The sequence below is a fragment of the Perca fluviatilis genome, chromosome 17, assembly GCF_010015445.1.
Source record: "Perca fluviatilis chromosome 17, GENO_Pfluv_1.0, whole genome shotgun sequence".
Classification (NCBI taxonomy): domain Eukaryota; kingdom Metazoa; phylum Chordata; class Actinopteri; order Perciformes; family Percidae; genus Perca; species Perca fluviatilis.
The window spans coordinates 2,196,554-2,213,090 of NC_053128.1; the positions used below are offsets into that span (position 1 = coordinate 2,196,554).

Below are 16,537 nucleotides of genomic sequence, written 5' to 3' on the forward strand. Positions count from 1 at the left end.
AATATTGAGATCACGATTAATTATCACGATTATTTGTTGATTTTAGCCAAAACAAATTTTATTATATAATTATAACTGATTTTACATCCATATTGTGCTACATTCCTACTAATACATCCATATTGTGCTACATTCCTCCTTTATTGAAGGATACTGTGAAGGAGTATGCCATTTCAGCTGTTGTGCGACCGCTTTCCACACATGCAAGTTTGCCGTGAAAGATACAGGTGTCAGTACCCGATCCGTTCCACCGGCACGATCCGTTCTGCGCATGTGCAAGATGACACGTATGCCATGACGTAGGCGCAGATGATAATGCTGCGTTCATGCAACCACCACCTCAGAATAACGGCACCGCTTCCACCTGCACGATCCGTTCTGCACATGCGCAAGATGTTAGCTAACATGCTAGCCTCCAGCTAACATTAGTTAGCTAATAGCGCGCGCGGACCGCTAGGTGATTATAGCGGTCTGCCGTTAGCCTCCACCCGGGAAGCACGCGTTAGTTTAGCTAACGGTTAATTTGGCTAACCGCTAGCTGATTGCAGTGGTCTGCCGTTAGCCTCCACAGTTAAGCTAACGTTAGTTTAGCTAACAGCTAATTCGGCTAACCGCTAGCTGAGACAGCATGTAAACTTTAAAAGACCCTCAAAATAAAACTTGAAAATAAACGTTAACATATATAACAGCTGTTACGTCAGTTCTACTTTACTTGTGCTCATTTAAAATACAATCAGTCAATACTTGTCTTTATTGTTATTACTGTAAAGTCTTAATTTAGCTGTAGCCTGCTTTTCCCATTATGTTTGACTTAACGTTATTTTAGACTGAATGGCATGAACGCAGCATTATCATCTGCGCCTACGTCATGGCATACGTGTCATCTTGCACATGCGCAGAACGGATTGTGCAGGTGGAACGGATCGGGTACTGACACCAGGCAACGCAATTTTCTGTTCACGTTAACGGCGCATGTGATGCCTGGTATCTACCAGACGAAATAGCTACGCGGATTTCTGTGGCTCATTACACTGCCACTTACATGTCTGCGTTGCGCTCTGATGCTCCGAAACCCACTTTAGAGGCAAACATAAACATCGCTGAATGTCACGCTAGTAAACACTAATGACACGTTATACAGCAGGTAGCGTTAGCCTACCGTTAGCCACAGTAGTAACTGGATTAAACACGGCTAAAATGCTGACTGCTAAACAGTGTAGTGTAGTGTGTCTGTATTTCACTGTAGGATTCCAACAGCGGGACGTCCAACAGTCTGCTGCTAAAGCTATGAGCTAAAAGACACAAACTAGCCCTGGTCACTGCTGTTTTCTGAAAAACAACACAGCCGGGACAAAACGTTGCGTTTACTGGTAAACTGGTAAACATCGTGACCGGCTTATGATGACCGACTGTTACCTGCAAAAACTGTTCTATGAAGGGAATGACGCATTTTAAATATCGCTCGATCACACAAATTTGATCGTGGGAAGCCAAAATCGTGATCGTGATTAAAATTCGATTAATTGTGCAGCCCTAGGTGTACCAGAAAGCAAGTTGGACAGAGCCAGGCTTTCTCTGTCTTAGCTGGCTCAACAAAGCCTGACGCACCAATCAGAGATAATGGGTACCATGAAGGTGGTTACCATCTTGCTCTGTTAAATAAATCAGTGCAGAGGTGATAAGTGTGTGCAGGAATTGACTTTTTTTCTTTGGAATCTGGCCAATAGTAAAAATAAATAATAATAATAAAAACAAAACAAAACAAAAAAAAATCAACAAAAGAGCTGCCGACATCGCCATACTTTGCCCATGTTGCTAGCATGTTAAGTTGATGAAATCTAAATTGTTTACCAGTAGCTCTCTGTACAGCAGGTTCCTGCAGGGCAGAGCTGGGTAGTTTGGCACACCCTCCAAATATGGCCACAGTGACGGGAGTCGTCAAGGAGCAACAGCGAACACTGGCCATCCTGTGGCCTCGGCTCATCTCATCATAGATCAGCCAGTCTGTGGGAAGGGCCTGGGCCGATTTGGCTGGGCTGTTCTAAACAGCAAACACACACAACACACACTTCTTGCAATTAAGTCTGTATCATACTGGTAAAGTAAGTAGGGCTGGGTATCATTCAAAAATGTTTGATACCAATACCTATAACGTGACTTCGATACTGGTTCATAAACGATACTTTTTTCGATACCAATTTTATAAAACAAAAAGAAATTGCATTTTATTTCTCAGCTCTGACTACGTGAGCCGTCTCTGTGTAACGTAGAGTTTTTCCTGCGTGTCTCTACGATGTGTAACGTTAGAAATATGGAGTTAGAATCATGCCAAAACCTCACACACAGACACACACACACACACAACGTGTTTTACTCACGCCCAACGATTCACAAACTCAGTGTGGTTTGCAAATACAAAACATCATTCACAAACTAATGCATTTTGTTCTGCAAATAAGAAACCTACCTATCAAACAAATACAGTATGTTTTACACATACAAAGAAACGTATTTCTTCAATGACAAAAAATATCCTGCAAGTACAAACTAAAATCTTTCAAGTACAAAAGAAATCCATGAAGTACAAAAATAAAAATCCTACAAGTACAAACAAAAAATCCTACAAGTACAAAAAAAAAATCCTTCAGGTACAAAACAAATTCTACAAGTACGAAAAACTGTCACGTGACTTTTGGCACTAATTTTCCGCCTTGCTGATCCACACACAAATGCCCTCAGATCCACACACAAATGCAGGTACATTTTCTAACAAATGTCCTGTAATTCGCACTCCACAACAGCAGGTGGCGCTGTTAAGTCAATTTAAGCCTGCCAGGACCATAGCTATATACACGCGTTTTTTTTTAAACGTTATTACGGTGCATAACTTACTGGAACAAAGCTGAGCAACGTGTTGTTGCTGGTGACAAAACCACTGATTATATATATATATATATATATATATATATATATATTTGAAGCGATACTGGCGTTAAAGACCTGCTGATCGTTGTCTGATTCTCTGAAATGAATGCCGGCATTGCATTGTGGGAAATCGGGTTTGCATGCGCCCAACTCTGATCATATCTGTTCTGTCTTACAGCATACTGTAATATTTCACCAGTAATAAGACCAAAATAATATTAAAATAAAGAAATGCATACTATGATAACATCTACATATATGTTGCTAGATGTAGTATTATAGTTTAAAAAATATCAAAACAACAAAGCAGCGAAATAGACCGAAATAATAACATTAAGAGAAATACAATTAAACCATGATAAGATCTGGTGAAGAAATGTTAAAAATACCTATAATAGCAAAGCTGTATACAGCTTCTCTGTACAGAAAGAAACGTGCTGTGATCAGGGAATCTGTGCGTAGACCACGGATGATGCCTGTCATTGACCTACATAGGCATCGCATCCGTGGGCCCGTCACAGAATTTTCGGCGAATCTGTGAAACTGCCACAGATATTGAGTTAAGGGGACGTGTTCATTTCACAGAATTCTGTGAGACCGGCAGCCTGTAGGCTACTACGAAGCAAGATCAACATGCTGGATTTCTTTCAGTTACCCGGCTTCACCTAACCTAACAACCGCAATACAGTCGCTGCTTCCTAAAACAGGAAGGAAAGCTGGCAAAAACAAATAGCGGACGCTGTAGCCTAGATGCTGTTGGAACCATCAGTGGTGTTAAATCTGATTTTAACCAAAAGGCCTCAGATTAAACTGACCTCTGGATACAAGACACACATGTGCTCAGAGACAAAGGAACATGTGGCCAAAACAAAGGAATCTTGGCCTGTATGTAAACCCCAAAGCCTGGTTAATTCACACCTCTATGCGATAAGTGCCAGCCAGAAGGGAAACGCCTCACAACTGGCAGGAAGTCAAAGTGAGTAAAACACGTTTTGTGTGTGTGAGGTTTTGGCATGATTCTAACTCCATATAGACAGCCAATCACAGACATTATTATATCTTGGTAGAAGCATGCTGCATGCAGACTGGCTCACTGACGATGAGATTTACTCCTTAGGTGTTGAAATTGGGTATTGAATGACGAGGCATTTTTCAATACTCAATACTTTAGAGGCAATTCGGTCGGTGACTACAAAGGCGTTAAGTCAGACTGGCAAGTGAAACCGAAGCAGAGGGACAGACACAGAGCTGTAGCCGAGCCAAAGTAGAACACTTTTTAATTCATTAACTTTAATCGGTTATCAGGCAAAAAAAAACCTGATACAGATAATCTGCAACGGCCCGATAATCGGCCTATCCCTAATCGATATATGAGGCTAGTAGGGGTGGTACGGTTCACAAAACCCACGGTTCGGTTTGTATCACGGTTTTAGGGTCACGGTTTTCGGTCTTGTACGGTTCTTGTTATTTTTTCTTTTAATCTTTAAACACTCCAGAATATACTTCAGCATATGATATATAGCTAAAATTAGCATATTGAATGCATGTTGCACAATACATGCACACAGTGTCCGTTCTATATATTGTTTTATTTAATCATAGGGAACGTGAAATCCGAAATGTTCCCACACACCAGACTATAAACGACGCTGGCGCATCCTCCAGCCTCTCTCCCACTTGACATTTCTGCATGTGACGTGACCTGCTGCAGCAGCAGCAGCAGCAGCACCCCACTCCACTTGAGGAGCAGGCGGCTCGGTGTCTCTCAAAATCAGACGAAAATCTTTTAAACTGACCTTTGTCGATCTAAAATGAAGACAGATTCAGCAACTGCATGGCCTATTTCTCGCTTAAAATGGTTTCAGAAACACGTTTCGGTGAACTATTTTTTAAATATGAGATCGTATTCTGAACAAGCCGCCAATAAAGTCGGTTTTGAAATTCAGGAGCAGCAAGACCCATGTGACGCGATCGTCCAATCAGCTGCCATGGGTTGCGTTCGTCACGCTCATCCTGCTTGTCATTTCCAGTAAGTGTTTTAACATAGGTGTATAAAGTGGGCACTACGGCAGTAAGTGGTTAGTGCACATTAACAGTGTACTGATGAACCGTGCGGCACACACACGCTCCGAACCAAGACAAGCGAACCGAGCGGTTCGGATGTTTTTTCATTAACCGTACCACCCCTAGAGGCTAGATAGTAAATTCCACGTAATATCATGATATGACAAAAGTAGGGATGTGTTCGATTGAAGAAGTTCTTAGTCGACTAACACTCATTCAATTGTATCGACTAATCGATTAGTTGATTTAATCGACAGATCTGTAAATCTGAGTTTCTCCGCAAAGAGTCATACAAAAGGATGCATATATTGAATAAGATAATGCCTCCTTTGCATATTTAAACACATTTCAGAAAATGTGTAATACAATAAAAAATTGCCTTAATGAAAGTATTCAAAGTAGGTTTCACGTTGATATATATTAGGTAAAATGTCATCCCTTAATTCTTGTGTTTACCAGAGATGTGCTAGTACGTTTCTTGGAAATAAGTCATTCAGCATGAAAAAAAGCATAATACATGACTAATGGACTAAAGAAATTTAAGTTGACTAAGACCAAAACCACCGATTAGTCGACTAATTGAATAAGAGGGAGCAGCCCTAGACAAAAGTGTTGTCTTTTCCTGGTTTTAAAGGCTGCATTACAGTAAAGTAATGTATGTTATTTGCCTTTACACACTTAGTCATTGTATCCACATTATTGGTGAGAATTTTATTTTTTTTTAAACTCTCATTGTGTTAATATTTTGTGAAAGCACCTATTGTCAACCCGACAATATCGCCGCAATATCGTCATCGATGCATTTGGTCAGAAATATTGTGGTATTTGATTTTCTCTATTGCCCAGCTCTACTTCATCTGCATGTACAATATGAGCCTGGGTCAGGATCGGGCGGGGGTGTGAGCGGTACCAGAGCGGGATGGAGAGACACTCCAACTTTTTTTTTTTTAAAACATCCACTCTGTGCTTCATCCAACGTCCTCCCACTCACTTGTGCTCCACTCACATGCAGACTAGGGGCCCTATCTTGCACTCAGCGCAATTGCCTTTGTACACCGACACATGTATCATTCCTATTTTGCACCCGACGCACAGCGGACTTTTCCCTCCACAGACGCACGTCGGTAAATTAGGGAATGTATTTGCGCTCCCGGGGGCGGTTCAGCGAAAAGAGGAGGCGTGTTCAGGCGCAAACGTTACGTAGTCCTATTTTGCAGTTTCAGAAAACAATTCCGCCACTGACCAGGAAAAACCTGGTCTAAAGTCAGTGGCGCTAGGGCTGGGCGATATGGACCAAAAGTCATATCCCGATATATTTTGGCTGAATATCGATATACGATATATATCCCGATATTTTTTTCCGCGAAGTGAGAGCAAATGTTCAGTCAAAGCCCAAATCAAATATGACATGTCACAAGTAGTTTCATAGAAACAGTTGCAAAATCAAATAAATAATAAACCGGTTTCTTCACCTGGTTCATGATTAAATGCTCAGCTGTTCAAATAACAATAAAATGTAAACCTAAATACTGTATAACAGTAGTACCTTTTTTGAAATCAAAGCTCCATAGGCTATTTGTGATTCGTTCCAAAGGTCAATTAAGCTTTTGATATTAATATAATCTACTTTGTTCAAAATGTAATGCCTCATGCCTGTAAGCCTAGGTTATAGTCCCATTCTTCCACTTGATACTGCTTCCACTTAAATAAACTTAAGATGAACTATCGACTACAAAACAAAGACATTTATTATGATCGGTTCACAGATCTGAGTCCAAACGGAAACTTCACCCTTCTGAACTAAGAGTTTCTGCTTCAAGGTGAAGTTTAAACAGACTGAAATGTCCAGGCTCATTCCTCCACTATTTATTTCTGTATGTATTTATGCGTTACATGTAATTTTAACGGGCACTGAGCTCCAGATCCTGCAGCCGCAGACGGTCGCTGCCCCGCTGTAGCTTCTTCCCGCTCGCCGCCGGGTAAACTTAGTGGAACTTTCCACGATATTGACATACAGTTCGTCCTGGACTACGTGTAAGATCCTACCGATCACCACTCTGTCTTTGGCTGGTCCGATCTGGATCAGCAGGGACCGCGCAGCAGCGTAGGCGAAGCTGTGTTTTTGCCGGGGAAGAGACGCTGCGGCCGGCCACGGGGCTCTCCGCCCCCGCCGCACGGAGCTCAGATTGCTGGTCGGCGCGCATATATAATCATAAAACACATTGTCACCTGTTAAATGTTATCCATTGCGGTTTGTTCTTTTCATTTCTACCGAACATAATTAAGCAGTACAAAAGTCCGGCATCTTTAGCGTTGATCTGAATGCTTCGGACCCCTGTTCCAAGATGGCGGCGGGTTTTGACGTAGCTATGTTTAGAACCTCACGGCGACATATCTATGGGAGCAAGGATCACATTTGAACTATATCGATATATGCGATATGGTCTAATTCCATATCTCATTTAAAAATATATCGATATATTTGTTTATATCGATATATCGCCCAGCCCTAAGTGGCGCTAGTCTAAAGTCAGTGGCGCTAGTCTAAAGTCAGTAGCGCGTTATTCAGATGCTATTTTAGGGACGAATGCTTGGCCATAATGTAGCATGTGCACAACGCGCATACACTTCTCTCATCTACAGCAGTTCCCATTTTTTAAAACCATACATAATTACAAAGAAAAATATTACTGAAAATGCGCTTCAGGTGTTTGGATAGGTCAGGAGGCATTTTACAGTACATTCCTCAAAAGTCGCAGCATTCTTTGTGGCTTGTTGTTTTACACAACATTTCCATGAATCATGGATGTGTTGATGACATAAATGAGGAAATATTAGAGGACTTAAGGAGACGGATGTTGAACTACGGTGGGATTGGAATTAATCTTCGCGAATCTGGTGAATCTGGAGTAATAAGGCCATGTGCCCTGGTGGAGCTGGTGGACGGAGATGGAGTGGGGAGAAGGGGCACAACAGGAGCAGGTGGTGCTGGAGGCCCACGCTCCATGGCTGCAGCAATCCTCTCCAGACTTTGAGGAGATACCGGAGGCCGCGCAGCAACATCGCCACCTCGCCAAGACCGTAATTATTACTTTGCCGCGATCCCCGACAGCTCGCTATGCGCCAGGTAACCGCCATTATAATAGTAAAGTAACTGGCCATGGAACAAATACTTCGTTTTAAAGGAAATGAGATGACGCCTGATTGGTTATTTTCACGCTACCTAAACCACACCTAGCTACTTCTAGACCAACCCATTTTTTAGATTTTAAGGCCGGGCACAAGACACATATCCTGGGCCGGTATCATAGCAATAGCGCCAGAGATCCACGCACAAAGTTAAATTTTATGCTTAATATGCTTCAGATCAAGTAAAATAGGGCCCTAGGGCTGAACGATTTTAGAAAATCTAATTGCAATGAGATTATTTTTAAGCCTTTGTCTCTGTATTATTCAACAAAGACAAACAATAAATCATTGTATAGTATGAACAACACAAGATTAGACAGATTAAAACTCTTCGTTATTTCCTTGAGGCCAGGTTGGTCTGATGTGATGATGAAATTAGGTGATGCATGAATTTATATGAAATCGCTTTATTTAACTACTTCAGTCCCAGAAGTATATTGAGCACTGACCAAGCCTGGCAGAAACATTCATATGAAAGTCAGAAACAAATCACACAAACTAAAGTGCAAATTGCAGAAATATACAAACAAAAATACATATATATATATATATAATTCACATACATACATATATATACATCTATATATATATATATACATATATATATATTCACTACATATATATACCACTGGCGCTGACGTCTTGCCTGGCGGAGACTTGAGATCTTAGATGGACCCCTCCTGATCAGATCTCTCCTTTTCCCTTGCTCTTCCTCTCCTCACATCTCTCACTGAAGTTAGGTGTGTAATCAGTCTCCTGATCCATCCTGCTCTGACTCTCCACAGACGGAGCCCCCTCTCCCACTCTCTCTCTATCTCTCTTTCTCTCTCAGGTGGCCTGACTCTGTCCCTCCGTTATCGGGAGCTTGGGCCCCCTCCCTCCATCATCTCTCTCTCTGTCACCTGACTGCAGCTGGATCTCTCTGTCATCCTTACACTGATGGAGCTACCAAACTCAACTGTTTCTGTCATTAGTTAGCGTTGTTGTGTCAGGCTTTTATACAAGCTAATGGGCGTTAACATGAGAGCTGGCCTGTTGCGTTACCAAGGCTACGTAAGCGTTGGCTGCTGCTGTTTCTTACCTTGCTCACGTTGCGCAGTTCAGCTTCACCGTCACTACTTTTTTTTTAAATATTTGTTTAGAAAATCTCTAAGGCCTCCATTTTCTTCTTCTCTTTCTTCTTTCCTTTTCCGAGCTCCGGACTTGTGCTGACCCGGACATTTGGAGGCGTACTGAACTTCAAATCAAGATTGACAACATCAAATTTTTGATCAGAGGAGCCAAACCATTTTTATGTTGTTAGAGTAGGGGGTTCTTGACCACCATTTCAGGACAATTAGGAAGAAAACAAATAAAAGCGCTTTTATGTAATTCCAAATATTAATGCTACATATTTTTTCCACAAATAGGCCTATTTAAAAAAAAGATTTTTAATTCTTCCATAATTTAATGAGGGCCCAGTTCTGGGCCCCCCCCTACTGTGGGCCCGGGACAACAGACCCGTTTGTCCCCCCCTATCGGCGGGCCTGTATACACATACATATACATATATATATATATACACATACATACATACATACATACATACATACATACATACATATATATATATACACACACACATATATACACACACACATATATATATACACACACATATATATATACACACACACACATATATATACACACACACATATATACAGTGCCTTTTGAAAGTGATTGCCTTTTTTGAACTTTTGCGACCTTTTGCTTACATTTCAGGCCTCAAACATAAAGATATAAAACTGTAAATTTTTTGTGAAGAATCAACAACAAGTGGGACACAATCATGAAGTGGAACGAAATTTATTGGATATTTCAAACCTTTTTAAACAAATAAAAACTGAAATATTGGAATGCAAAATTATTCAGCCTTTAAGTTAATACTTTGTAAGCGCCACCTTTTGCTTGCGCATTACAGCTGTAGAGTAAGCTTGGGGTATGTCTCTATCAGTTTTGCACATCGGGGACTGACATTTTTTTGCCCATTCCTCCTTGCAAAACAGCTTCGAGCTCAGTGAGGTTGGATGGAAGCGTTTGTGAACAGCAGTTTTCAGTTCTTTCCACAGATTCCGATTGGATTCAGGTCTGGACTTTGACTTGGCCATTCTAACACCTGGATATGTTTATTTGTGAACCATTCCATTGTAGATTTTTGCTTTATGTTTTGGATCATTGTCTTGTTGGAAGACTAATCTCCATCCCAGTCTCAGGTCTTTTTACGAGACTCCATCAGGTTTCTTCCAGAATGGTCCTGTATTTGGCTCCATCCATCTTCCCATCAATTTTAACCATCTTCCCTGTCCCTGCTGAAGAAAAGCAGGCCCAAACCATGATACTGCCACCACCATGTTTGACAGTGGGGATGGTGTGTTCAGTGATGAGCTGTGTTGTTGTTGCACGCAAACATAGCGTTTTGCATTGTTGCCAAAAAGTTCGATTTTGGTTTCATCTGACCACAGCACCTTCTTCCACATGTTTGGTGTGTCTCCCAGGTGGCTTTGGCAAACTTTAAACAACACTTTTATGGATATCTTTAAGAAATTGCTTTCTTCTTGCCACTCTTCCATAAAGGCCAGATTTGTGCAGTATCACGACTGATTGTTGTCCTATGGACAGAGTCTCCCACCTCAGCTGTAGATCTCTGCGAGTTCATCCAGAGTGATCATGGGCCTCTTGGCTGCATCTCTGATCAGTCTTCTCATTGTATGAGCTGAAGTTTAGAGGGCGGCCGAGTCGTCTTAGATTTGTAGTGGTCTCGATACTCCTTCCTTTTTCAATATTATCAGCTTTCACAGTGCTCCGGGATGTTTAAAAGCTTGGGAAATCTTTTTGTATCAAATCCGGCTTTAAACTTCTCCACAACAGTATCTCGGACCTGCCTGGGTGTGTTCCTTGTTCTTCATTTGATGCTCTCTAAGCTTTACACGGACCTCTGGAGACTATCACCAGAGCAGGTGCATTTATATCGGGAGACTTGATTACACACAGCTGGATTCTATTTATCATCATTAGTCATTTAGGTCAACATTGGATCATTCAGAGATCCTCACTGAACTTCCTGGAGAGAAGTTTGCTGCACTGAAAGTAAAGGGGCTGAATAATTTTACCGCCTACTTTTTCAGTTTTTTTTTGTTAAAAAGTTTGAAATAGTCAATGAGTTTCCCGTTCCACTTCATAGTGGGACCCACTTGTTGATTCTTCACAAAAATTACAGTTTTATATCTTTATGTTTGAGGCCTGAAATGTGGCAAAGGTACGAAGCGTTCAAGGGTGATACTTTCCTTAAAGGACTGTTTCATATACACACACCTTATATATATATACACACACATATATATATATACACACCCACCCACATATATATATATCACACACACATATATATACACACACTATATATACACACATATATACACATATATATACACATATATATATATACATACATACATATATATATAATATATATATAAATATATATATATGTATATATATATATCCACACACATATATATACTACATGCACCACATATACATATATATAGCCACTGCCACACTGCCACTACTCTCCACCTTATCTTCCTTCGGCTGCCTTCAAACCTCCACCTCCTATTTTCTTTCCATTCCGGTTTCCCTATCCTTCCTGTGTTTCCTTTCCACTCCTTCCTTCCATTCCCTGCACTATTCACTTCTTCCACTGTCTATATTTCCCCCTTCCTTTCTTTCCATGTTAGATGGCATTTCTTCAATTTCCATTCCATTCCTTTCTTTCCTTCCCATTCTATTTATTTCCATTATTTTATATTTCAGATCATTATCTGTTAGGCTTTCCATCCAATCTCCGTCTTCATTCCATCCATTTCGTCCTATATTCCATATTTCTTTCCTCCTTCCTTCCTGTCCATATTTCTAAATTCCATTTCATATTTTTTGTTCCATTATTTTCCGTTATTCCTTCCATATTTCCGTGTGCTCTCCATTATTTCTTTCCTTCTGGATATCTTTCTTCTTTTTTCCTGTTGTCTGTGTCTGTTTGTTGTTGTCCATGAACAAGTCCTCCTTTCTCATCCGTGTCCTTGCTGATCCGGTCTTCATTCTGGGTCGCCTCCATATTTCTATATTCTCCTTGCTGTGTCCGGGTGTGTTCCTTGGTGTCTCCTCCTGGGTCCTCCTGTGGTCGGGTCATCGTGTCGGTCAGCTGTGGGATCCATTCAAGATCCTCCACTGGGCTTTCCAGTTTTATTCCGTTTCATATGGGTTCGTTCCACTTGTTGTTGATTCTTCCTTAGTTTTCCTTTATGTTGGGGTCCAGCAGTTCAAGGCAGGCTCCACTTCATAAGGCACTGTATATACCATATACCACATGTCTACCCCACATATATACTTACACACACATATACATACATATATATATATCCCCCCCACACACATACATATATATATATATACCTACACACACACATACATATATATATATATATGTATTCTACATATCCACACACCCCCGTATGCCTATACACACACGTATATCCACACACACACACACATATACACACACCACCACACACACACACACACATATATGTATATGTATGTATGCACACACCACACATATACACACACACACACACCCACATACTCCCCCCTACCATATGTATACATATATGCTACACCATATATAGCATATGTATACACATATATGTGCATGCACACATACTATGTGCATATATGTATGTATGTGTACCTTGTATGTATGTATGTGTATGTATGTTAGGGATTTCTAATCATTGTCAGATGAAAGGAAGTCGCTGTATTAGTCGCTCAGTTTGCTGTGTGCAGTTAATCTGTTTTTTTTGCTGTGGTTTTTAAATTAGGGACAAGCTGTGGTAATGGATATTATTTAAATAATGCTAAATCTGTAACTTTGCAAATGTGAGAAAACAACAAGAAATGCTTTGCTAGTTTGAATGTTTAATGTCTTTCCAAGAACAACGCAGCTTAATAATTTACTTATTATTAGTCCTGCTGGAGGCCCTGCTTTCTGAGATGGCTAGAAACTATCCGACTTGAGCAGATGTTGTCACCACCCCCAATATTAGCCACATACCTAATATACCATGTTCTGAATAATATACAAATTGTGTTAGTGTATATATATATATATATGTATATATATATATATATATATATATATATATATATACCTATATGTATACCACCACATCTCTCCCACCATATATGTATATCCCCCCCTCTTTCCCTACTACCTACTGTATATACTACATATATATACTACTATATATACCTACATATATATATGCTTTATACTTATATATATACTATATACTACATATAATTTTTTCCTTTTTCCTCCCCTTCCCCCCTCTCCTTTTCTACCCTTTTTTCTCCTCTCTTTCTATATTTTACTCCACCTCTTTCTCTCTCCTCTCTCTATATCTCTTCTCTCTCTTTCTCCGTGTGTGCCCTTTCCTCCTCTCTCCATATACTCTCTCCTCTCTCTCTCTCTCTCTCCTCCTCTCCACCACCTACCTGCACTGCATGTGTGTGTGTGTGTGTGTGTGTGTGTGTGTGTGTGTGTGTGTGTGTGTGTGTGTCTCTCTATATATATGTGTGTACTCTTTCTCTCTTTTCCTGTGTGTGTGTATATATGTGTGATACTGTATATATGTGTGTGTATACTCTTATGTATGTGTGTGTATATGTGTGTGTGTGTGTGTGTGTTTGTGTGTGTGTGTTTTTTGTGTTGTGTGTGTGTGTGTGTGTGTGTGTGTGTGTGTTATTTTTGTCTCTCTTGTGTGTGTGTGTGTGTGTCTGTGTGTGTGTCTGTGTCTTCTCTCTCTGTCTCTCTCTGTGTGTGTGTGTGTGTGTGTGTGTGTGTGTTTTGTGTGTCTGTTCTCTCTGTCTGTCTCTCTCTGGTGTCTCTGTCTGTGTGTGTGTGTGTGTGTGTTGTGTGTGTGTGTGTGTGTTTCTATGTATGCTGTGTGTCTGTGTGTGTGTGTGTGTGTGTGTGTGTTTATGTTGTTGTTTTTTTGTGTTACCTCATAGTATATGACACACATATATGTATACATGCATACATACATTGTACATGCATGCATGCAGTACATACATGTGCAGTATGTATATCTCATTCTCAGTTATTTTAAAGGGATAAGGGTTAGAGGTTGGTGCATTTTTTTTTTAATTTGAAGCACAATTATACTGTACTCTAAGTCTTATAGCGGGTCCCCCCTTGCTGTCGCATGCCCCTCAGATGGCCAACACCTGTAATTTGGCCTTCTTCCCCTTTGGCCTTGGCTAAACCAGTTTGCAACACTCCCTAGCATCAAAATTCTCTAAACTGGGCCCCTCCACACTGATTCTTATCAGATCTTCCACTAGTCCAGGACTAAAAATCATATCTCTGTATTTTTCAACTGAATGGCGATACACAATATATATCTCTATCTCTAATTTATATTTTTTACAAAGTGGGCTAAATGTTCAGTTTTAAGTCAAAGCCACTTTTCACAAGCTCTTTTATTAAAACAGAAGTGATTAAAATAAAATGCAAAGACAGGGTTTCCTTCCCAATTTGAAAATATACAGCTGCAACACATGTACATTATCTGAAATAAATAGCCTGGGATATATTTAAAAAATATATATCATATATAATATATCTCTGAGAAAGCTCCTTCACTTGTTTTCAATAACAGACCCAGATAGCCCAGTAGCTCATATAGGGAGAGAGGGGGGAGTACGATGGAGGAGAGATCCAAACACAGGCACGGCTTTACAGGAGGAGTGGGTCGTTTTAACGCAACGTTAAACCATATCCATATAAACGACATCGCTTTGTTCGTGGAGAGGCAGCGGCTGCGAGGACGTTAGGTGCACCGGTGCGACCTAGGAAAAATCTTAGTTGCACCCTTACAAATTTTGGTCGCATTTGCGACCAAATTGTTCGCACTCTAGAGCCCTGATATGCGTCTGTATTTTTGTATTTAATCCTCATTACTGACTGTGGGGGGGTGTTGTGTCTTGGTTTGCTTTGATTTGTTGTTTATTTTATTTTGTGTATGTAAGCAAAAAAAGGAAACTTGTTTTTATACATATATTTTTCAACTGCTTTTGTTTTGCAGTTATGAAATTAATAAACAAACCTGGAAAAAAAGAAAAGAAATGCAGAACTGAGTACACTTCAATATCTGTTTGTTTATCGCAAGTTATATCAACATTGCAATATTCAACAACGTTGACAGCTTATATTTTCCTCTTATCGTGCAGCCCTAGTGTAGGATATAAAAGAAAATATAGTGGAACTGACCAATGGCACGGAGCTGTCCCAGCAGCTGTGTCCTCATGCCAAGTATCATGTCCATGGTGGCCTGGGACAGGAAGTTCTTCTCACAGAAGGATCTCTCCCAGCCGTCACTGCGGGCCTTCTGCCATGCCTGGAACCACACAGAACAAACATGAAGAAAAACATCCTGTCATTGTTTCGACTAGGGAATAGGACTCCATATCTGTATCATGATAAATTGGCAAACATAACATTGATAACAATAATCATCTTTTAACCAGAACATGAACATGGAAATTCTTTCCAATTGTTTTCTCCATTTTGATTTGTTTGTTCAAATGAGTTACTTTATGACTAGTAGACAACGCTGGGCTTCTATACACTCTGTTTGAAAGGGATGGGAGTAAATCATATGAGATTCAGACAATTGATACTGATGATGTGCTTTCTTAAATTATCTCCTAAAATGTCTATGCTAACTCGCAACAGTTACAAAGTCATAGCATAGACTTAGACTTCTCTTTATTGATCCTTTTGGGATGACTCCCGCAAGGAAATTAGATTTCCAGCAGCAGATTTTAGCATCTTACAAAACACTCTTTAAATAGAAAAAAAGGTAGAAAAAAATACAGTATAAGAATAACAATAAAACGTTTCGCTAAATATTTTTACAAAAAATAATGAAACAGTAAACAATAAACTACAGATAAATAAAGATAGATATATAGGACTGTGTATGGTATTGTGTTATTATACAGTTAATAAATGACATTTAGCATAAATTAGCAGTTAAGAGCAGTTAGAGTGTGGTTAGTTGGTTAGTGCGCGGAAAAGAGGGGGAGGGGACGGGATGAGGAGAAGGGAGCGGCGAGCTAGACTTCGTTTGTTTGACAATACTTCGAACGTCAACAAGAAGTGACGTCACCCAACATCGCACAGAGCACCTTTAACTTTTTGGTACCAGATAAAATCAATTGCCTTGCAACATGGTGTTGTTGGGGTTCGGTT

At 40.2% G+C, this 16,537-nt stretch overlaps 1 protein-coding gene across 1 annotated transcript in view; it reads right to left on the reverse strand.

The window, feature by feature from the left end:
- The window catches only part of LOC120545833 (3'-5' RNA helicase YTHDC2), a 73,468-nt gene that overhangs the window by 17,066 nt on the left and 39,865 nt on the right, over positions 1 to 16,537 (reverse strand). The window contains exons 23-24 of the mRNA XM_039780448.1: positions 15,519 to 15,680; positions 1,852 to 2,041 (exon numbers count right to left, since the gene is read on the reverse strand). Of these exons, the coding sequence (XP_039636382.1) occupies positions 1,852 to 2,041; positions 15,519 to 15,680 (352 nt within the window). The remainder of the gene's footprint in view (positions 1 to 1,851; positions 2,042 to 15,518; positions 15,681 to 16,537) is intronic.